We start from the raw sequence: 22,500 nt of genomic DNA on the forward strand, positions 1-22,500 counted from the left end.
CAACTTCAATGATAAATAAAAATTACAGGGTCGCGTGAAGATATGAATTTCATAATCTCGATTTTATCGTATACAATTTTTACGTTTCACAAGCTGAACAGTGTAATGAGGACAAATTCATTTTGAAAATGTGTACACTTTTACTTTGTTGACTGTTCAAGGTTATATGTCTAGGTTTTTGATGATTTGGCTCATTCTCTCACTGTATTCCATTATCGCCGCCAAAAGGTATTGAAATACGGCAAAAGAAGGTGTGTTTAAAACCGCCTTTGTCCCTGCTAGTCACTTTCGCTACGAACGTTCTTTTTTAGAACACCGAACAATGCACGAAGATTTATCCGAGACATTAAGATCTGTAAGGTGTGTAAACCTACAGTTATCCACGGATAGCAAAGCAAATGAAAGTATTGTGTTGACCAAGATAGCCTATGTACTGACCCACCTGGCATTTCCGGTAGAGCCCAGCCTTCCACTTTCTTATTTGGAATTTTAATCACAGTCTCAGCACTCCAAGTTTTTTCCTTTAACAAGTTAATTAAATATATATTAGGATATAAGACAAACGGGACATCCCTGACAGCTTTCAGCAGCATCGCTTTACTTCTAGGTTTACCTTACGTTGCCATTAGCTGACCCGACCCGACCCGACACGACCCGTGCCAACTCACCTCATTTTTGAAGAATCGTACCACCGTGCTGCTCAACGCACATCCCACAAATCCCTGCGTCTGATCGGGGTCGTGCAGGAATCTTATCTCCAGGGGAACGGTACCAGCTCCTAAGTCTATTGTCTGTTGAATGGTTCGTGAGGTCCAGTCCCACACATGCAAGCGAGATCCGTATTTGCCTGGTAACGAGTAAAAGGACAAGACTATTACAAACTGACGTAGGAACGAAAGGAGAAGTTATTTTTCTCAACTTAATTTCAGTATTCTCAAAACAACATCGAAATGCCAAGAGCTAATTCACATATTATGTAGTTTTGTGTCTGCAAAATGCCACTTACCAGCAGCCACGTCCTCCACCTTAAATCCTTTGGTAAAAGCGCTAGGCGCTCCCCACTCAGAACTTATCATCACATTGTGTCTAGGCTGATACCAAAAGTCATACCCCATTGGTGCTGATTTGTTTTCACCTTCCCAGCGTCCTTTGACGTCAAAGGTCTTGCCATCGAGGATAACGAAACCTCCTGACGTGTGGAAAAGCGGAGAATCGTAACTTAATTCAACTGTAATGTTAATTAAATGTTAAGATGATAGGTCGACAGGGCTGGAAAGCGTAAAATAGTACATGGAAGCGGGCCACAGCACAGCTCCCTGAGGGGCGGGCCTTGGACACATTTTAGAGCAAGACAAGTAAAAAAAAACTTCTTTTCATTTCCCTCAAGATTCCTCCTTGGTCTGCCTGTGTCATGGAAGTTGCAAGGCTGAATTAAAAATGGTTCTAAGGTTGTCCAAGCGTTTGAGTAGAAATGCGAATTTATAATGTAGATCGTCACTAAGCTCGATTTCCGCCACTCACTCGAGTCCGGTCTACATTCCTCCCTAAGAGAGAAGAGTGAGTAAGGTCGGGGAAGGAGCGCAGGTTCCTTTTTCGAACAGCGGTTGGTAATCGAGGCTAGATCGTCATGTACCTTCCTCATTTCCTTCCGGTGTTCCCATGGCACTGATCATGACCTCTCCACTTCCCAGGCAGTGCGTTGTATGAAGGTAGCCCAGAGCTGTCTTCTTGGTGACCTCTTCTGGTTCAACAATCTATAAATGATAAACAAGGATTGAATGTCTCGTTAGATCATTAGTGTACATTACTCTTAAAAAGCTATTGAAAAACTTTTCTAAATGAGCAATGCAGTCAAAAAACATTTCTGAAAATCCCCCCTCTCCCTTAAAACAACCTCAGATTTGACCGATTTCCGCTATCGTTTCCGGCCCCCACGAAAAGTTCAGTCAGATGGTTTTCTTTTTTAAGAACTCCAATTTTAAGGCCACCCAGGTTATCCGAACAGATTTTATTGGGCCGCGGGTTGTCTGATGAAAGCGGTTATTCATACCTTGTGTATGCGTGGTGCCTTTGGATCAGTTTCTACGTCAAAGATGTAAATCCTGCTGGAACTAAGTGACGGCATTATCAGGCGGTTTCTTTTCTGATTAGGATCGCCATGGCAGCTGAAAGAAATAGAGATTTGCAAAAATGAAAATAAAAACGGTTAGCATCAGCCTGGGCTGGTTTCATGTGAATGCTTGAGATGGATATCGTTAGTTATTTATTTCATTAAACAGTTTCTCAGTTTCTTAGTTTCTCAGAGTCTCATGGAAGACTTGTAGCAGTCTTCCAGTGAATTACGTTCTCTAAGCCTCTACCAATCATTGGAGAGCTTCTAAAGGAACTTTTCTCGCGCTCACTAATGTTTACATCGGTTGTAGATAATATACAGGATGATATAGGGAAGGCATGACAAACACGACACTGGCTAAGAATGAAGGCAATCAAATCGCAGAGCAAAACAAATTGAATAGACTAAAAGGTGAAAAACTGGTCTAAAAACAAGGCAAAGCCGCGACATAACATTACCCCAAGGGGCCACCCCCTATTCATACGGATGGAAAAACTACATTGAACCCCTCGTGGAATGTGGTCAGCGGTACGTAATGCTGTGAGGCTTTTCCACTGACCTACTGCAGGCGTTCCAGCCACTGTGATGTAACTCATCTCCCAAATGAGGAACCGCCAGGCGATGAATGACCTGTTGATAACGTCAGAAATTAATTGAATGATGAAAAGACGGTTCCTCATCATGGTTCAGTCCCGTTGAAGGTTCAAACATTTGGGATTTTTTTCAGGCTTCTTGGCACTGAATTGCTTTTGTATGAAACACAACGGCGATAACACATCATTCTGCCCTCATTTTATTCTACAAGTATATCAGTTTATATCAGAAAATAATTACAAGTAAAATTATGAGAAAACATTAGAAAAGGTAGCAAGCAACTGTCAACAATGATTCTACCCTTGTACGTTGGATAAGAGATTCATCAAGTCGATTGAGGATATAAACTCGAAAAATTAAGCAAACCAAATATCAGCCTTGTTCGGGTATAGAGGAAAATTGCAACATTTCATCAGTGCAAGTCTTGCATCATAATTAAATTCAGACATGTTTGACAGTCAAATATCTATTTATTGTTTTGCAGTTGCTTCTCTATAAGCCTTGCTCATTGTCACTTAATCATTAAGGTTCAGGTGCGATTAACCACTTTAGTTCTTTTTGGTTTCAGTTAAAGTTGATGGCAAACACCGCTGTTCTGCGTTGATGCCTAGCCAATTATTTGCTGTGACTGAGAAAATTACTGCATTGTGATTGGCTGAGAGCAGGCCAATTTAAAGTTAATTCTTAATTTGCACTGCAGTGCAAATTAACTCGCGCGTGTTTGCAATTTTCTCAGTCATATAATAAATGAGTAATCGTATAAAAGCTCAAGCAATTAAGGACTTACACTACTCGTGATATTTGAAAATTCTTTCAAATTGCACTCGCCTAAAGACTCGTGCAATTTTGAGAGAATTTTCAAATATCACTGGTTGTGTAAATCCTTAATTGCACTCGAATTCATGCGATCACCTATACTTACTACCCTTTTGCAGAACATAAAATAAAATCATCGATGAAAAGGTATCACTAGTTTCGAAGCACCAACGAGACTTTAAGAACTGATGGTAATGTTATCATATTTCGACATACTTTGAAGTTTATTCCTCTCCTCCACTTCTCCCCCGCCCCTCACCCCTTCTCCTTCCCTCATCCCCTCCCCCTTCCCCTTCTCCTCTCCTCCCCTCCCCCTCCCTATTCCCCTCTTTCCTTAGTGCTGAGCTTTACTTCTTACCTGGCCGTAAGAAGGAGATTCTGGATCGACATCAACGGTGGCAAGGTAGTCAGGCTTTTCTATCTCCGTGTTACTACGGATACATGGCAAATACAACAATTTCTCCCTGGGACCTTTCATGGCGTCCAAAGGGGTGGCATACCCCGGACCACATTTGCACGGATCTACTGGAAAATGAGTATTAGTCTTCTCTTCATTTAAATATGCTCACTATTAAGTGTGATAGGTCCTATCCCTAGTTGGCTTCGTTCAGGCGTCGTGTATAAAGTTTCTCGTGCAGGCTGCAGTGTCTGCTATATCGGTGAAACTACCCGTGCGATCACAAGAACACGCACATCTGCAGAATTCTGTGCATTGCCGCGACTCTGACCTCAAGTTCCAGCGATTGCTTTCATGTTACTGATCTAGCCGGCTCTGCATTTCAGCTCAAATAAAGATAAAAACGCTTTTCACATCCCGTGGGAAAACCCTTCCCTAAAAATTAATCAACAACTTCAACAAGTTCATTATAGCCTATCAGTTTCTTTGTAATCCGCACACATTTTTTCTTTATCTAAATAACTACATTCAATTTACATCTTCTATAACATTTGCACAGAAGAAGGCAGAAGCTTCTGCCGAAACATGTTTGTAAAATTGAAAATTGTCGATTTATATCTAAAGCTGGTCGTGACATGGCTATCTGCTTTCACGTGATCGTCAGGAATGGCTTAGGGCACAAGTCAGTACAAGGCCCGAATTCGGCCACCAAAGCTGTCACGTCTTCGGTCTTCGACCCAACACAAGCGGGGTTTACAGCGCCCAAAATGAAAGTGGGCTCTATAGCTCTATGTCTTATTATCCCTCGTCTCACGTCTGTGAATGTAAGATCAGGCTTGTTCTCAAAGCCGAGTGAAAAACTCCGGGTCCACTCGACACTGCGAGCAGAGCCTCTTTAATCTCTTTTACGACAATGGGGAGGAAAAAGAAATTATAAAGAGAGGTCTTTTCTCTACAACTTTTCTCGGTACGAAGCATACAAACTTGAAAGACAGTATAGTGAGAAAAGCTCTGAGTGCAGGATGCTACAGCAAAAATTCAGCCTAAAGTCTGACGGAAGTACGTTACTTTGTTGACTTCGATTCGTTCAAAGCAAGCAGACAAAACCACTTAATTACGCACGAGGAATAAATTACCTTGTCAGTTTGACGCCCGTAACGTTTGCATTGAATTCCTTCACGCTATCCAGGTTTACGTTTAGAGACAAAACCTCTATCTTATCATGAAGAAACCCAATATTGCGTGTTGAAAACACGCGCTTGTTAAACGACCCTGACCCATATTTTTGCGGCTGGTTTGTAACGCACGATCCCGGATTTCAAAACCAAAACCAAATTTCCTGAGCCAATCTAAACAATCGTTGACAGTGACTGTATCTGTGTTAACTACGACTGTATTGTTACTAGTTTTCCGTCTATGTGTTCGTTTTTTTGTGTGTTCTTTTTTAGCTGTTGTTGTTGAGATATTACTGTGAAAGTCGAAAAGCCGTGAACACTTAGCTTTGATTCTGACATGTCGATTGTGTAGTCACCAACTGAGATGCCAAAAAAAAAAAAAAAGCACAAAGAAAGGAAACAAACTAACGGTGTCTCCATCAGTCACGAAACCCGCACACTTCGATCGTTTTCCCTTCGGAAAAATGGCTGTTACCCTGTAGTTTTATAATTACTGATTAAAACTGTTCTATTTGTGCAAACGGAAGCGCTGACTTGCAGCCTAAGGTTACAAAACCAGACAGTTCATCTACATTCAACTTCATCTGTTGCTACATTTGGCGATTAAAATTATAAAGAACCCTGAACCCAAACTAAAAAGATCAATTTCTGTGGAAATAGGCAACGAAGTTAACACTACATTCAGACCTAGCAAAAGATGGTAAATAGTTGGATCGACTGTAACAATGCTAACCGAATTTAAAGGGCAGTACAAGTATAATATTCTGTTATCTAAAGCATTTGTAGTCCGCTACGGCTCCACGCGGAGCTTTGAGTGAATCGTATTCAGAGAACGGGAGAGAATTCCTACTCGATCGTGACAACTACACAGACTATTATTACAATATTAGTAAACAAACGATAAATAAGGTTGAACTAAATATTTAGTCGTACAGTTACCTTCACTCATAGTGCTTCCGCAATCGGTCCGTCTGATGAACTTGGGTAACAGAAATACTGCTGAATCACTCACTCGAACAAAACCTAATACGGTAATCGCGTGCAGAAAAGGCACTGGGCTCAAGTGCACATCATAGCACAATATATCGGAAACGAAAACAAAACACTGATCATACGATCTCAGATCATTGACACGGGGCGTTTGCGTTTTTAAGTCAGATCTAATCCAGTCATTTATAGAATGCCCACGATCTCCAATTTTGCCACAATTAATTCGGTATCTCTTAACCTGCACTACGAGCAGGTGTTCTTAAACGTAACAACGCCTCGGAGATCGCAGGTTCTTCGAAGGTATCTGGTCAGGTCATTGAAAGGACCTTTCTTCGGCCCATTTTCTAACCTCACGAAAAGAAATACAGCGGAAATATCGTCAATTAGTTGAAGTAGTCGAATGTGATATTTTCGCGTAGCTCCTTTTTCCAGGCTGTACGGTCGATTCCAGGCTTCACTCGAACGTCCTTAGCGTGCAACAATTAACAACAACAATAATACAAACAACAGCGAAAGACATTATGACAAATGTAATGTGGGAAAATAAAAATAAACAAGACGAGACCAAGGATTGTTATGTTATTGGAAAATACTCACAATATTTTGGCTCTATTTCAGAGTCATAGCCGCGTAATAGGCTACTTTCGAATATTAAAATTCAGCTTGATAGTGAAGCCTAGAGGACACAAACAAAACAATTAAATAAACATTGCCATTCAATTTCCTTTGTTTGTGTCCTCTAAGCCTCACCGCCAAGCTGAATTTTAATATATCAAAAACGATCTATTAGATCAAAACAAGTGCACAGCTTATGCATCAAGACTGATCAGGAGTACCGTATAAAAAAGCAATGACATAACATGGTGTAATCAACCGAAGAAAAGATCGAAGTCTCTAGAAACTTTGATCCCCTCATTAATGCTAGACTTAAGGTTCTTGATTAAGAAAAACCTCAAGAAATGCTAAGTGCGACCAATTGTCATTACAGTCTGAATGACCTGAAAGTGACCAAAGTTACCGTGAACGGCATTAAAAATGTGTTCTTAGTGACTGTAAAAACTTTACATGGTAAATCATTGTGGCAATCAGCTAAGTTGTACAAGCTGTTTACCTTCTCTCCTTGTCATAAGCCAAAACTTGGTTTCACCAATAATAAAAATCCTTGCTCTCGTCTTGGCAAAAAAGATAAAACAGCTAGAAATTATGACGGCGAATGATAAAAAGTTCGAGAGACGTAACCAACCGGAAAGCAAAGATTCGAGAGATTGATGCTCTTGACTTTTATACAATATTACGCATGCGCAATAAAAAATTATGTCCCACAATGACAGCACAGAATCCTTTTCTTTTAAACTGCAGATGTCACGCGTTTTGAAAAAGGGCCTTTGCCATCACTGGCACGTGAGACCTTACGGGCTCGCGCGGAATCGCAATCCAGAGATTTCGGAGGCATAATCTTTGGACCCTCGTGGCAGTTGGTAGCCGCTTAGCACCGACGCCCGAAACATAGCATGAAGAAATGGAAAGTGTACAACTGTGAGAAGAAAATCACTCAGAAGGAATGGCGGATAGGAAGGTAATTTAACGGCATACAACATCACATTTCTTGCTCTCCATCAGTTCATATCCCACCGGGAGACAAGCAGTCTTAACCGGTCGTGGGCGACGGTGACCAGAGCGCTTGGCGTGACGGAAAAAACGCGTGATAAAAAAAAAAAATGCCTCGCGCGGGCTCCACTTTTCACGAGTTTTTCTTCGCGCCACACTCGAGAAACGAGTTAGTTGCAGTCTTAACAGGAGAAAGTTAAGTGAATCTGTAATGGAGCTTTGAGCAAGTCGAAGTAGAATTCTGCTTCATGTAAAACTAACAAAAGTAAAAATGTTCAGTGTGAAATAGAGAGTTGTATTTGTCGTGATGGACCGGTACTGGTGTGTTCATTTCGTCTTATAATCTTGATAGGGTTTTTTAAGTCTAATGTACACAGTGGATTAACCTCGCATGAAGTCTGGAACAAAGCAGATACGTTTCATTACTTTCAACAGGATGTATACATGGTAAAACTGAAAGTTAGGAAATAAGCTTTTGTCTTCCATAGGTCAAGGCTGGAAATCCCACCACATCCCTTACCTCTTATCCTCCTGCGACTGTGTATGGATTTCCCAACCAATTACTTTTGAGATGGTTAATTCATTTTTCTAGTTTGCCCGAACTTCACATTCTTTCAATTCTATGTCAGTTCGCCCACTTTGACCTTGGATGTTTTTTTGAAAAAATTTTAAAAAAAATTTGCAATGCAGCAAAAATCCGGAACTGTCCATCAGGTTAGTAGGGGGTTACTAAATTGATTTATCCTCCGGAAAAAGTCTAGAATTTTTTCAAAAAAACCCTTTGTTCATGATCCTACGATACTAGGAGAGCAGCGCCTTGTCTTTCTTCTTCTTTACACGTAAGGATATTTTTCAACATCGGAAGAAATACAATATCGTAAATATCAGGTACATTTTCAGTCTGCAATAAGAAAAGAACAATTTTGTATCGTCGCTAAGCCAAAGGCATCTAGTAGACATGGATATGGCATCTGACAAATGCCAGGTCCAAAATTTCATGAAGGCGCTGAAGTTGTCGCTTTTTAACCTCTTCCGTTTTAGAATAATATAAAGCGGAAATAAATTGTTTACACGTGGAGCTCATACCAACCGGCAACTTTATAGCTTTGATGATAGAAAGTTTGTTTTGCGCATTGGGTGTGTAGAATATATTGATAAACAAAAGCGCTGCCCACTTACTTAGACATCTTATTGGATGATCATTTGCGAAACTGAAATATGTTTCCTTTTGCGATTGTTTTTACCGGAAATGGACCCTCCCTCTTGGATCCCAGTCTTTTTATCCCTCGTCCTGTGAACGTCCTTTGTGTTTGCCTGCTGTCATATGTGTCGGTACGGTGGGTGTTTGGTATATTTATGTCGCCTTTCTGATATTTAAACTGCGTTTCCTACGCAAAAAAAATTGGTTCAAGAATGGTGGAACTTCGTAGAAAATCTATGTAACGATGTCTAGCTGTGATAATTTTGTGGAACAACTTTGGAGAAAAGGAAAATGTGCGAACTGTTTTCAATCACGAGAAAAACATCAAAACGCTGCCAACACACATGAAGAAGCCGGCAGCGCTACCGCGAACTACAAACTCAAACGAGCGACAACTCTTCCTCGAAGCCAAAGAAATCAAAATTTTAAAGCTTCGAATGTTGAAAAGGCGAATAATTTATTTAAACAGGAACAAGTAAATGAGGAGAATGGCTTAGGAAATGGTGTGAATGACATTAAAACCATCGCACCTTGCACGACCATTGAGGACACCAAAGATCGCAGTGCCGTGAATGAAGCTGGTAAAAAAGCACAGGATTCTAAACGTTCTGTCGCTAATAAACCCAAACCAGTACCTAGGCCGAGACCGAGGCCGACTTCTCGAGCGGTAGAATTTGGTTTTAGTGTGAAAAGCCGCGATGAAAGCTCCAAAGAATCATCGGCGGATGTGGTGAATGGTACCATACCTCTGGAAGATACTCTTGGGAATTCCCACAGTGGACCACAGAGTAACGCAAACTCTAGAAAAAAAAATTCCGAAGACCCTTTGCTTTCAATATTAGATCACGATAAGGAATCGGAGGAGACAAACAAACTTAATATCGAAGCAGTCTGCGAGGCAGTAGCTCACGGAAAGGACGCCATAGAAGTCGAAGATCCGAGCAATGATATGGAACGTCCAGATGTGAACGACACCGACCGAGTCTCTTCATCGAATGACTCGGTCGTTGTGGATTCAGTTCAAACCGAAGCAGAGGTTTCACCGTGTAAAAATGTGGATGGAGATGAAAGTGATGTCGAGGAATATGTCCCGATGAAAAGCAATATAGCTTTGTTTGGCACCGAATCTTTGCATAATGAACCTCACGAGACAGATGTTTTGGAACCAAACTTCGAAGTCAATTTAGATTTACGAGAAAAAGCGAGCAGTGACAATCGAGCGATCAATGCATGTGACTCTCAAACCGACGAAGAAAATTCTTCAGGTGTATTAGAATTTAGCAATCCTTTGTGCGTGATTACAAACGATATGGGCGACACAAATAAGCTCACTACTCAAGAATCTGGCGACTGTGACAAATTGAATGATAATCATAACAAGATTACGAGTTTAAAATCTTCTAGTGCTGAGCCTTTTTACGTAAACAGACCGTCCAGCTCGAGTAGTGAAAGCACAGTTTCTAGTAGCCACGATTCGGGCTATGAAAATACTCGCAAGTCCACCAGAAGTGATTCATCTCACAGTGCCTCAGGCAATGGCAATGATGTCTCTACCCATGTATTAAAACCTGACGAGGTCAGTTTAGCAGGCAAGTCAGTTGCTTCTAGTAAAACAAACCACTGTGACTTTAATATTGAGTCCAGCGGAACATCAAACAGCTCTTGGGGGAGTAGTACTTGGGACAGTTGTAGTACGTCTGATTTTCACGAAAACAGCAGCGAATCTATGCTCACGGAAAAAGCAGCTAGAAAATTTAACACCACTGATAACAAACCTCATTCTGAGGCGCTCACCTTCCGTACTGCCCAGTCTGTCACAACAGGCGAAACTCCTGCTTACGTGAATACCACATTGAAACCTTTCACGAAACCATATAGAGTGGTGGATATTAGCTCTGGTGTGTCCGTTCCAACTATGGAGGATCAAAATGATGCACCTCCACTTCCCCCCAAAGAGAAGGATCTAAGGAACGATAGGGCAGAAGTATTGAACCATGTATACCTGGAACCCTCGGAGGAAACAAAGGGAATTCCAGATCAAGACCTGGCAAATGACAAGATAGATGTGGTATCGGCTGCTAAGGTGAGAGCTGCCTCAAGTCCGTCACTCAAACAATCTTCTAGCAATGTTACAGATAACAGCCCTGCTGTACGAAGGGCGCCAGCACCAAGGCCACGTTCTAGAGTACCATCGCAGTTTGGTACCTTACCTAAACCAGCACCTCGCACGTCAAGAATTCTCAATGATATGCCTGTTAAGGTTGACTCTAAAGAGCAGAAGGTAGCAACCCCTCCAGTTGGTAAGTTGTACTGTGATTTGAATGGATGTGATGTTCACTGCCTATGTAGGGTTGATTTTTCAACAACAATAGTTATTGGTAGTAGTCAATCACTTCACAGAAGTTGGCTGTCTAATTTCTTTAAAATTATTTACATTCAAGTAAGAAAAGAACATCCTCATCCACATGCTTGAAGATTTTTGTCATCTGTAGTGAAATACGTACTGTACATGTACAGTGGAATCCCAGTTTCTCAAACCCTTGATTTTTCTAACCTCCAGATAACCTGAACCAAAAGTCATTTTCCTCTCCTCAGTGGAACACTTAAATTTTATCCCCAATTTCTTGAACTACCAAGGTTTCAAACCAATTTTTGTTTCCCTTGGAAGTTAAAAAAAATCAGGATTCCACTATATGAGTATGTGAACTGGGATGACAAAATATGTAAGACAAACTTTGTTCTACAAATAATTTATTACAAAAATGTCCAGCAGGTCTTCCTATGAAAGTTGCAAAACATCAAAAATTGCAGAGATCTCATGTCTTTAAATTAAAAATAGCAAAGGATAAAAACACTAAGTCCTAAGGCCAGGCTTAGCATTCTAAGCAGACTAGATAGTAACACATGTCCACAGGAGGCATTTGTGACATAGTTGTAGAATAATAATCTTTTCCTGAACCCAGTACATGTAACTGAGGTTCCTATGTATATTTTTATGACATCCTTGAGTTTAAAACTTCATGTGTGCTGTGTCTGTGTTTCTTTTTAACAATGATTTCTTGAAAATTGATAGGTTACAAAACTTATCAAGCTGAGGCAAGAGTCATTGTTATTGTTCTCTTAAATTATTTAGAATGAATAAGCCAATATCTTTTTATTCCATTTTTTTTTTTTTTTATTAAAGCCTTAAACAACTTAACATTCTAAGTTGTTAGTTGTAAACTTTATACATTTGGCGAAGTATTTCCTTGTAATACACTCATTCAGAGTTAAAACTAAAACTATTCTTGTGCGCAAAGAATCCAGGCAATATTGAATGAACTAGATGACTTAATGAGTGTCATTTTAAACCCCCAGGCAGTGGGCACTCTGATATCATGTCACTCTGACAGATAAAATTTGTTGTATAAACATTTTAAACCTGTCTACTAAAAAGTCAAATAGCATTAGTAACATCTTATCTGTAAAAACCTTCTAATGCAATACATTTAAAATTTTGCATCTTTTTGCATGCAGAAAACTACTGGTATTTATATTTCACAGTACACTGGCCCCGAAGTGCTGAATTTTGATGCAAATTTTATTTTAGTCTACTTGTCTCTTATCAGCGAAATCAGCTTGTGATGTTATCTTAGATTTGATGGTCACTCTGTGTGGTCTATATCTATCAACTTTTTTGGTTATTTAAAGCATGCGGCCTTTAAAAAAAGTGACATATAATCACTGCAGTGATTTAACTCTTAGTTTTCATGTTTTCTTTGAGACTTAGACGTGCTTTCTTTGTGTCACATATGTCATTCATAACTTGACGTGACTTATTAAACATTCATAAATACATTTTTCAGGACAAGCTTGAAGTGTCATCATTCAATTGGTTGTGTAGCTTTTTATTACTGCACTTAATGATATGCCATACTGGACCTCATTTGACACAGGCTGAACTAGAAAGAAAGTGATAACTCTGATAACAAATGCAGCATTCTTGTCTGCATTTTTGTGGCACTCCCTATCATTGACAATGTGTTTAATCAAGCTTGGAGAAGTTTTTAATAGCTCTAGACATCAAGACTCTATCAGAAGTGTAGATTTTGTTTTTATTTTCCTTTCACCTACTTACAGTATTTTACTACATATTTTTCTGAACCACATCCTAACTAAGCAGAAATGTTATTGATGGATCTCCAATGGCAGACCTTTGGCTTTTCTTCCAGACGTGTGTTATGTTCTTAGTTTTTAATTATTTATGCAGTATGCTCCTTCACAGATATCTGTTTCTTTTTTTTCTGCTTTTTTTTCTTCACTCAAAGTACATCCATTGAGAAACTACAAACATCTTTGTAAATGGTGACAGCAAATTTATTTTATGTATTTGTTTCCCTTTTCTTATTTTGAGAAATGTTGTTACTCCAGAAATGATCAATACTTCCCCCACAGAGGTTTGTCAAATTGAACTATCCCCACCCTTCTGAACATTTCAGTTTAGCATCATTATTTCCTTACAAACTGCCAGTATCATGAATCAGTCTCCTTATTTTCCTGATTTTCTTCCTGGAACCCATTTTGTCTTCTCCATCTTCTGTTAGCCTCTTGTTGTCGTTGTTGCTGTTGTTGTTTTATGTGATAAATATAAATTAAGTGTAAGAAATTCATTATTTTGATTTTATAATTTAATAAATACTCAATTTGATGATACTTATACTTATCTGGTAAAATAAAACTTTCTGAAATAAAAATAAAATAATAAGAAAAGTACTTTACACTTATAAAACATGGAAATACAACAAGGAAAAAAACTGGTAAACTGTTAAATAAAAATTAATTTATTTTTTATTAAATATTAATTAATTAAAGATTATTTTGCTGGACTCTTTTAGCATATGTGTCTTGCTTATAGTTTAAACTGGCTTGTAAGAGACCTAGAGAAGCTTTGTGTGCAGTTTATAACTAACATTTTGTTATTTGATTTACTTTTTGTTTTAGTTTCAATAACGCCCCTACCCACTACCCCTCCTCCAGACCCACCCTCCCTTACAAGACTGCCATCGCTCAAGAACTCTAGTCAGGCAGCAGTAGCTCCTGCTTCACCCCCTCCCCCTGCAAAAGGCACGGCAGATCCAGGGACCACAGAGAATCAATCTGAAAGTGTGCCTTTGAGTCCAGTCAACAATGACAATGTTGCTGCAGTAGGGGAGACACAGGAGGGACCCATTAAACCCAAAAGAAGTGCCCCACCACCTCCCCCTTCTGGTAAGCCTGCTAGTAATATGCATCTAAATAGCAATGTTTAGAAATAAAGCTAAGGGTGGAGGGGGGGAGGGACTGCAAACATGTACAGACCGCCCTCTTGAGATGAGGGTGCAAGAATTAGCTGGTGTCTGTAGCCTTGGTCTTCTCACAGCAGTGATAAGTACTCTTTAAGAGTACTTCTCACAGCAGTGATAAGTACTCTTTAAGTACTTACTGCAATGAAGACGATATGCTCACGGTTATGTGTTTTTGGGTAGGATATGTTTATGTTGATTTCTATGTTTTACTAACACTTTCTCTCTCAAGATGTTTAGGCTGAAGAAAATATAGTGGTAACACACAAGCTTTACAACATTTATGATTCATTATTAGATGGCATACCAACTGAAACAAGTCATTTTTCCCTGTCTGAAGGATAGAGCGAGGAAAATGTTGACACTTTGCAACTCAATGACTGATCCGAGGACACGTAATCCATAAAAATAGTCTCCATTAAACAAATTCCGAAATAGTTGGCCGTGCGCGCTATAGCTTCTTTGGTACTACTGAAAAGTTTTGAAGGGTTTGTTTGTTGTTGTTTGTCTTTTTTTATTATTATATACCAGCTTCCAGTCCACCGCCTCCAAAGTCGCCTGTATCGGAGCCTGTGACACCAGTGAAGTCAGCAAGTCCCAGTCCATCAAAGCCAAAATCGCAGCCAGTCCGATCATCGACGTTTTCAGGTCCACATGGTTCCAACCCGAGTCCAAACCCAACGAAAGCGTCTTCCCCAAAATCAACGCTCAGAAGAGCGTTTGCAACCATGAAAAAACTTGGAGGCAAAAAGAAAAACAGGCACAGCAAGACTATAGAGATCAGTGCACCTATAGCAGTGAATGAAGACGTGCCAGGCTTCTTGGCTCAGAAAGAAGCAGTGCGACGCCGAACCATGTCAGAAGTAACCCCTCTGCAAGCTGAGCAGAACAGTGTAAAAGAAGGACAACGGACTGAGGCAGCTGAAGCTGGTACCCCGGCAGCAGTTTCATCGCCAAATGATAGTGCGTCTGCTGTGTCTCCAACGCCTCCCGTCACGGGGGATTCATCACCCGTCGAGGGACGGTCCAGTAGGACAAGCTCTCCTATCATGCAGACAGAGCCTGGAATTGGGTATCAGAACTTCCCTCTATCAAAGGGTGGAGACACGTTGGAACGGCCCAAGAAACCGCCTCGTGTGGCTAAAGTTGTTAAGCCATTGCAGCACAGTGAGCCGACACCAGATGAAGGTACGAGACAAAAAGACGAAGAACCGACTTATCTTGAGCCCAATAACGACGAGCTGACTCTCAAGGTGGAAACAGCTCTAGCCAATTTGACGGGCGCTGAAATCCTGGCTGAGGCACTGTCGAGAGTCGAGCAAGAGATGCTTGGACCGCTGCCAGTCATTCCCCGTTCTCGGCATGTCCACTTTCGGTGTGAGAATTCCGATAGTTCGAAGACGTCCACGCTAGGCAGACCAGAGCTTCCAAAGCGTCCTGTACGGGTCGTGTCGCCAACCCTTGTTAACGGTTCTGGGGAGAAGAGTGAGTCTAAATCCCGGCCGCCCAGGCTTCCCTCCAGGCCTCCCAACGCAAAATCTTCTGGACCGACCATGCGAGAACGCTCGCACAGTTTAGAAACGAGAACCCCAGAAAAGCGCAAACCGGTGATTGTGCGCAGTAGAAGCTTATCGACGAGTGCCAACGTACTGGAGAAGCGTTACAATAAGATTTTAAAACTGCAGATGCAGACTTTGGAGGAGATGATTGACTCTTGGAGAGAGGAACTTCTGCCTGATGCCGGTCTGGACTTGTCTGACACACGCTGGTCAGATTACGAGATCTGTGGTGATATACTGGACGTGGAGTGTCCTGGTGCGGTGCTTCTTCCTGTCAAATGTGCCATGTTGTGGGAAGGAAACAAGAAATTGCTTGCCAAGGTCAGTAGCGTGAAATGTACTGATAAGATTTACCGGCGAAAATCACCGAACCGTGGAATGGGCTCGATTTATAGCAACCACTCCCACTTTCTTACCCGCCCATATTCCTTCGTGATGTTGCGAGTTGACTCTAAGCGAAGTTCAAACTAAAGATTGGGAAGGGGAAAGAAGCCGATAAATGTTTTAAAAATAACACAAAAGAGACAGTAAAAGATAATGGGAGTGGTTGAACCCATTCCACGGTTGGGTGATATTCGTAGTACCCACCTTTTAGGGTGATATTTTCCAGGCTTACGTTTCTCTCAATACCCTGTTAGCTATCTCGAGCTTAACCTGACGACCGTGTTACAAATCAATATTGAAGTTAAAAGTGTGTACTTACGCCATTTTTTGCCTGTATGTGATCATTTGTCCTTGTTATGGCAGGTGGAGTATCCAATACCGTCTGCAACTCACACGTTTAAACGAACCCCTTACAAGCAGGACATGCATGTATGTGAGGCTCTGCCGTATCACGTGAACATCTCACGTGTTCTGACGTACTTTACTGATGACGTTTCTGGAGACACAATCGGGCGACCAGACTGTGACTCATACGAAACAATGGTGAGCATCACAGATCAAATCCCTTGTGAAACGGTGGCGGATTTTCTCAAGCGAACTAAGGAGGAGCATTTAAGCGATCCAGAATCATACGAGAAAAAGATTTGTCTTTTAATCCTTCAGCTTTTAATGGCGCTTAATCATTTGCACGGAGAAGCCGTCGTTCATCGCGACCTGAAAGCTGAAAACCTTCTCCTGCTAGACTGCGGGCTCTTGGTTGTGACCAATTTCCAGCATGCGCTTCACCAGCCCAAAAACACTCAACCTAGTCCTTTCGTTTTAAGCAAGAGTGGGTCAAGTTATCTTGGTGGCAATTCGGAGCACCTTCCACCGGAAGTGGTAAATTCACCTAAAGATGCTGACGTGTTAAACTATGAAGATTGTGACACTTTTGCAGCTGGCTGCTTGGTGTATGAGTTCCTACATAGAGCCAATCCTTTCGCTGCCAATCCAAACCTTGTCAAGCAAAGTTATGACCGAACTGATCTTCCCCCAGTCCCTTGCAAGTCTCGATTTTCCAAGGGACTGGGCACGATCGCCCGTCAGCTGCTCCAGCGCCATCCTCAGGAGCGTTTAGCTGCTGGAGAAGCCATTCAAATGCTTCAAGTGTTGCTATGGGGGCCGAAACAACTTGACGATGACAGCGTAGAAAACGCCATTGGTGATTGGCTAGAGACAGAGCGGGCGCATACGGTGGCAATGATCGCGCGAAATCAAATACAGAAAAGTTGTAACTCGGACGAATTCATTGAGACTTACATGAAGTGTCATTTTCTTGTGGATGCCTCTGTAGAGACTATATCGTGGATTTACCAGCAGCTGGGTCTTGATCAGTGACGAGTTACTGTTAATCTGTTGATAGGAGGTTTCCGTAACGAAGTGACATTCACATATATGTGTATTTATGTGTCTTTAGTTCTCAATAGTTTAGCTCTTATGCAGGGTCCCTAAAGGGGTAAGGGCTTCATGCCAACTGAAGGGCTGTAGAAATGCAGCACTCCAGTTCACCAAGCACAGAAAAAATCTTCTTGGATTCTCCATTGTATTGCCTAAGAGCCTCTAAGAACGACAATAGACATTTGTCTGAGTTTTAACAACACAAAAGCTTTGTCTCCAGAAAAAAAAACTTAAGCCTAAGGCTTACAAATCCCCGTTCGGGATCCTGCTTATACGATAGCACTGGACTGAGACAAACCGTGCCAGGCTCTCAGGTTGTGTTCAGACGGGCGAGAAACTGAATGCTCGAAAGAGAAAATGAAAGGAGCAAGAAACCCATTAACTATTTTCTCCTGTCTCATTCGAGTGTATATTTCGCCCTTTTTTCACGTTCTAAAAACTTTGAACAGGCCATCATTCAATGAAGCTTTGGAACAATGTTTTTACAATCATCTTTCTGTCAGCTTCATATCACCTGGTCCGTTTGATTGGCTGACTTGGAAATTCAAAATTCAACAAAAGCATAGATATCGAAAGGTTATCGAAATATCACCGGCGGCGCTTCACAATAGTCGGTGTCAATTGGTGGTTTGCCCTTGTGTTTAAAGTACAGACTAGATCAACTGAAAAAGTTGTAGCAAGGCTCATTCTCTGAAAATAACAACCGTGAAAGCCGGTTCGCACGCGTGAAACGCGTGTCAAATAAAACCGCGCGCGTTGTGTGTATATTTGACGCTTGCTCCCACGTTCACCTGTAACGTCAAAAAATACCTTGATGACTTTTGCACGGATAAATGTGGCGACGTCAAGATTTAGCCAGAGAATTTTCTTAAACTAATATAGTTAAATACATAGATATAAAAAAAAAACAAATAATTTATTTAAAGTGACCGTTAACAATAGAAAGTTAAGGCAGCGTCTTTGTTCATAAGTATGGTTTTCCCAGTGTTATTGGAGATTTTAGGCTTGCTTGCCGTTGACTAAATTGATTTACTGAAATATTTCAGCTCTGAGTACACATGGGTTTATTTATATTTTGTCAAAACACGACCCTTCTTGAATAGGGCGCGATAGCAATATTTTATTGGTTACAGGTTTCTCGAAAGAAAATCGTTCACATCAACTGTAACAAAGCCGAGAACATGCAACAGATATTATTTAATGTGGAGCTGAACTTCCAGTGACATGTACGAAGCTTATTGCGTTTATTTTCATAATTGTTAAGATTTCTACTCGTCTTCAATCAAACGAATAGCATCTTATTTTAAGTAATAAAATGTGAATATTATGTTGCAGTCGGGTGGACATGAAACCTATCTACGGCAAATCATTGAGCCTACAGGTTGTAACGAGTGTTACTTGGTGACGTTACGGGCACGTGACTTAGCCTGATCGCGAAAAAAGACGTTTTTATTTCTGATTGGATAAGAAGAAGCGGAAATTGTTTGTACTTTTACGAAGACTCGCTTGTTCCTCGACGTACCGGTGTAAGCATAACTAGTTCTCAAGCTTTAACTAAATAAAAGTAAAAGAACTATATATAAAGACTTATTTTGTTTACGTAGAAGAGGTTTGCCATTGTGAAAAAATTGTTGAGAACCTTAAAAATCATTTGATTAATTGTTTAAAAAAATTAATATTTTTGCGACGTTTCGACGTTCGCTTAACGTTATTATCAACTCCAAGATGAATGAAATTGTGTGCGAATATAAATGTAAAAGAAGTCCTAAGAGACACGAAATAATACATCTTTCCTGATAAAAGGATCGGAAGAAAAAGGAATTGGTTTAAGCAGGAGGCGCAGTGCAATAGGCCATTTTCGTATTCTCGGTATTTAAAAACTGGAACTATAGCTTGCAACTGAGGCTTATGAGAGGAGTCTTTTCAAATGCAAATGATATTTATCTCTTGTTATTCTCCCACAAAAGCCTCCATTGCAAGCTAGTTGCAGTCAGGAACCCATCAGTGGTAAGTTCCAGGGAAATACCGACAATACGAAAACAGCAATTAATAGTAATTTAATAATAATAATAATATTAATATTAATTATTTTTAGCCGCACTACAGTAAAATCTCAATGCTCTCACAAAAATAGTAATAATTTAAGATCCAGTGAAACCTTAAAATAATTAATTATTATGTAAAAACTAAATAAAGAACTAGATTGGCATGCTTATAAAAAATTAAGTCTATTTCTAAAAATATCAACGGATGGGGCGCTCCTCACGACTAGCGTAAGCGTGGGTGCACAAGATGAAAAAGCGTGACCATAGTTCTCTGTCCTATACACCGGCCTGTACAGTCGCAGGTTGTCAGTGGCGTTTGAGCGAAGACGCCTATTTGGTTGATGTAAAACTAGCAAATCGGTCAAGTACTTAGGAGCAAGGCCGTTCAGTTTCAGACCTTGTAGGTAATGAGAAGAATCTTAAAGGCGATACGTTTATGCACAGGCAGCCAGTGTGACTTGGGGAGAATTGGAGTGATGTGTTCCATTTTCCTTGTTTTTGTGATAAATCGTGCGGCTGAGTTCTGAATATGTTGGAGTTTGAAGATCTCTTCAGTTTATCAGGAGACCGTACAGGAGACTATTATATAGTCCAACTTCGATGATACATAGGCGTGTCACAGTAAATGGTTTGAACCCAGGAGTATCAGTAGTTCGTATAGTGTGATCGTCCGGGTGAGTGTAGTTCTGAAAAGAACTGTTGTTGGTGACTGTTAAACTACCGTTAAACTACTGTTAAACTACCGTTACCTACAGAAGACATCATGGACTTACTGAACCTTTGCCTTACATCGACTTACTTTCAGTACAACGGTGAACACTACAAACAGTTGCATGGAACAGCAATGGGGTCGCCTGTTTCTGTTGTTGTCGCAGAAATTGTGATGCAACACGTGGAGGAACTCGCCCTTGCAACTTGCCGACAAACGATACCGCTTTGGTTACGCTACGTTGACGACACCTTTACCGCCGTTCACAAAGACGAAATTGACGATTTTCACGACCACCTAAACGAACAGAACGCCGACATCCAGTTTACTAAAGAGATCGAAGAAAATGGAAAACTTCCTTTTCTAGACTGTTTGGTAAGCCGCGACAACAACGAACTACGAACGACAGTGTACAGAAAACCGACGCATACCGACAGATTACTTGACGAATCATCCTACAACCCGACTTCACACAAAGCCACGACTATAAAGACTTTGACGAGACGAGCGCAACTAGTTTGTGACACACCGGACAGCCTACGTGACGAAAACAGATACCTTGAACGTGTTTTTGACAAAAACAACTACAACGCTGACTTTATTAGACGAAACATTTACCGACCTACTGAAGCTGACGCTACGAACAGGAACCCTACGCCTGCTACTACAGTGACTATACCTTACATTAAGGGCACTTCTGAGACCATCTCGCGGATCTTACAGCCCTACAACATTCGTGTAGCCCACAAACCTACAACTACGTTACGACACTTACTGACCAACGTGAAAGACAGAGACGAACCTAACGACAGACAGGGAGCAGTTTACAAGATCAAATGCTCCGACTGCCAGGCTTCCTACATTGGTGAGACTGGCAGAAACCTTAACACGAGACTGACTGAACACAAACGAGCCACGAGAAATGGTGATGCCAACAATCACATTGCTGTACATCATCAACTGACAAACCACAACATTGACTGGGACTCTGCTCAGTGCTTAACCTACGGTACAAACTATTTTCAACGACTGACTCTGGAAAGCTGGTACACTAACCTAGAACAAACTCCTCTTAACAGATGTCAACAACTACCGGCGCCTTACAAACGACTTATCCACGACAGAAACGAAACCGACAAACGGACTTCTAACAGACCGACTTAACAATACACGGACCAAAACCGACCTACTTGACTAACAATAGACGGATCGAAACCCGCCAATGACTGATGACAAACTTTACACGAGTCTTTCAGCCAATACCATCATGGCTATACTGACCAATCACGTTCAACGGACCAGACTTATAACATCATCGACTGACAAACACTATTCACTTGACTCTGAGGATGACTCCCGCTCAGGTTGTCGAAACGTCAGTCACCAACAACAGTTCTTTTCAGAACTACACTCACCCGGACGATCACACTATACGAACTACATAGGCGTGTATCATTTTTTCCGTACTTGATTGATACTGATTGACACTGTCGAATAGTCCCAATACTTTTAAGGGTATAAGATGCATACTTGCAAAGGTTGTCAACATGAGTGGACATCGTTAAGTACCTATCGAGAGTGACACCAAGATCACGTGCATTGGTACTTGTCTCAGTTTCAGAGCCCGCAATATTCATTTTAGCTATAGCTTAGCGCTGTAGATAACGAGATGAAAAGTGCACTACTTCCGTCTTTCTTGCATGTCTGGCTCGATTTCCAGCCGTTTTGTTCGAACGCTGAACTGCCTTGTAGTATTTATCAGACTTATTGACCAATCTAACCACGCTGGCTAGCTTCAGGTTCCCTGGAAGCCATTATTTGGGATGTCACGTGGTCATAAGGGTGTGAAATGTTCCTGGGGTTGTCCCGGAGGTAGGTAAATACCCTGCCCCCTGGGCAATAACCGGGATTAAACCGTGAGCAAACGCCCTGAGCCTGCGAACAGGCTCGCATTTGAACCGCTTGCGCTTGTGTCACCCAAAACTGAGCCTGCTCGTCCGCTAGCAAACGCCTGGCTATTGCCTGAAGGGGGGGGGGGGGGGGGGAGGGCAGTGCTAGAATTGACCAAGGCACTTATCTTGTTCATGTATGCTGCTACCCTGTTCCAGGCTCTTGGTAATTAGGGACGAGGGAAGAAATCTCGTATTTTCT

The 22,500-nt window shown here is 41.2% G+C and overlaps 3 protein-coding genes and 1 non-coding gene across 6 annotated transcripts in view; 3 read left to right on the forward strand and 1 right to left on the reverse strand.

Moving 5' to 3' along the window:
* The window catches only part of LOC110053576 (methanethiol oxidase-like), a 10,165-nt gene extending 4,012 nt beyond the window's left edge, over positions 1-6,153 (reverse strand). Inside the window, exons 1-8 of one of the 2 annotated variants that reach the window (XM_020759823.2) lie at positions 6,035-6,153; positions 3,882-4,048; positions 2,673-2,743; positions 2,051-2,165; positions 1,634-1,754; positions 1,007-1,189; positions 669-847; positions 443-521 (exon numbers count right to left, since the gene is read on the reverse strand). In XM_020759823.2, the coding sequence (XP_020615482.1) occupies positions 443-521; positions 669-847; positions 1,007-1,189; positions 1,634-1,754; positions 2,051-2,165; positions 2,673-2,743; positions 3,882-4,048; positions 6,035-6,044 (925 nt within the window). In that variant the 5' untranslated portion in view covers positions 6,045-6,153. The remainder of the gene's footprint in view (positions 1-442; positions 522-668; positions 848-1,006; positions 1,190-1,633; positions 1,755-2,050; positions 2,166-2,672; positions 2,744-3,881; positions 4,049-6,034) is intronic. The other variant, XM_020759824.2, reaches the window with a different exon arrangement.
* Positions 6,154-7,459: 1,306 nt separating this feature from the next.
* On the forward strand, positions 7,460-7,588 carry LOC149118749 (U11 spliceosomal RNA). Its single transcript, XR_016203244.1, has one exon. It is a non-coding gene; the product is annotated as a U11 spliceosomal RNA (small nuclear RNA).
* Positions 7,589-8,967: 1,379 nt separating this feature from the next.
* LOC110053578 (uncharacterized) lies at positions 8,968-19,179 on the forward strand. Of its 2 annotated transcripts, XM_020759827.2 has the most exons (4): positions 8,968-11,194; positions 13,875-14,141; positions 14,747-16,095; positions 16,522-19,179. In XM_020759827.2, exons 1-4 carry the CDS (start codon positions 9,139-9,141, stop codon positions 17,533-17,535), a joined length of 4,686 nt encoding a protein of 1,561 aa, XP_020615486.1. In that variant the 5' UTR covers positions 8,968-9,138; the 3' UTR covers positions 17,536-19,179. The 2 variants fall into 2 exon arrangements, with proteins under 2 accessions (XP_020615486.1, XP_020615487.1); XM_020759828.2 differs by lacking the exon at positions 13,875-14,141.
* A 3,259-nt stretch (positions 19,180-22,438) lies between these two features.
* Positions 22,439-22,500, forward strand: part of LOC110053572 (uncharacterized) — a 6,100-nt gene continuing 6,038 nt past the window's right edge. The window contains exon 1 of the mRNA XM_020759817.2: positions 22,439-22,500. This exon is cut by the window's right edge and continues 293 nt beyond it. The gene's annotated coding sequence lies outside the window, so the exon portion shown is untranslated.

This window comes from Orbicella faveolata, unplaced genomic scaffold, assembly GCF_042242905.1.
Source record: "Orbicella faveolata isolate gen_17 unplaced genomic scaffold, um_ofav_v1 contig_1, whole genome shotgun sequence".
NCBI lineage: Eukaryota > Metazoa > Cnidaria > Anthozoa > Scleractinia > Merulinidae > Orbicella > Orbicella faveolata.

Coding starts and splice junctions, on each gene's coding strand:
- LOC110053578 (XM_020759827.2), top strand. CDS start 9,139: ATGTCTAGCTGTGATAATTTTGTGGAACAACTTTGGAGAAAAGGAAAA. Junction 14,142..14,746: donor CCCACCACCTCCCCCTTCTG/GTAAGCCTGCTA, acceptor ATTATATACCAG/CTTCCAGTCCACCGCCTCCA. Junction 16,096..16,521: donor ACAAGAAATTGCTTGCCAAG/GTCAGTAGCGTG, acceptor TTGTTATGGCAG/GTGGAGTATCCAATACCGTC.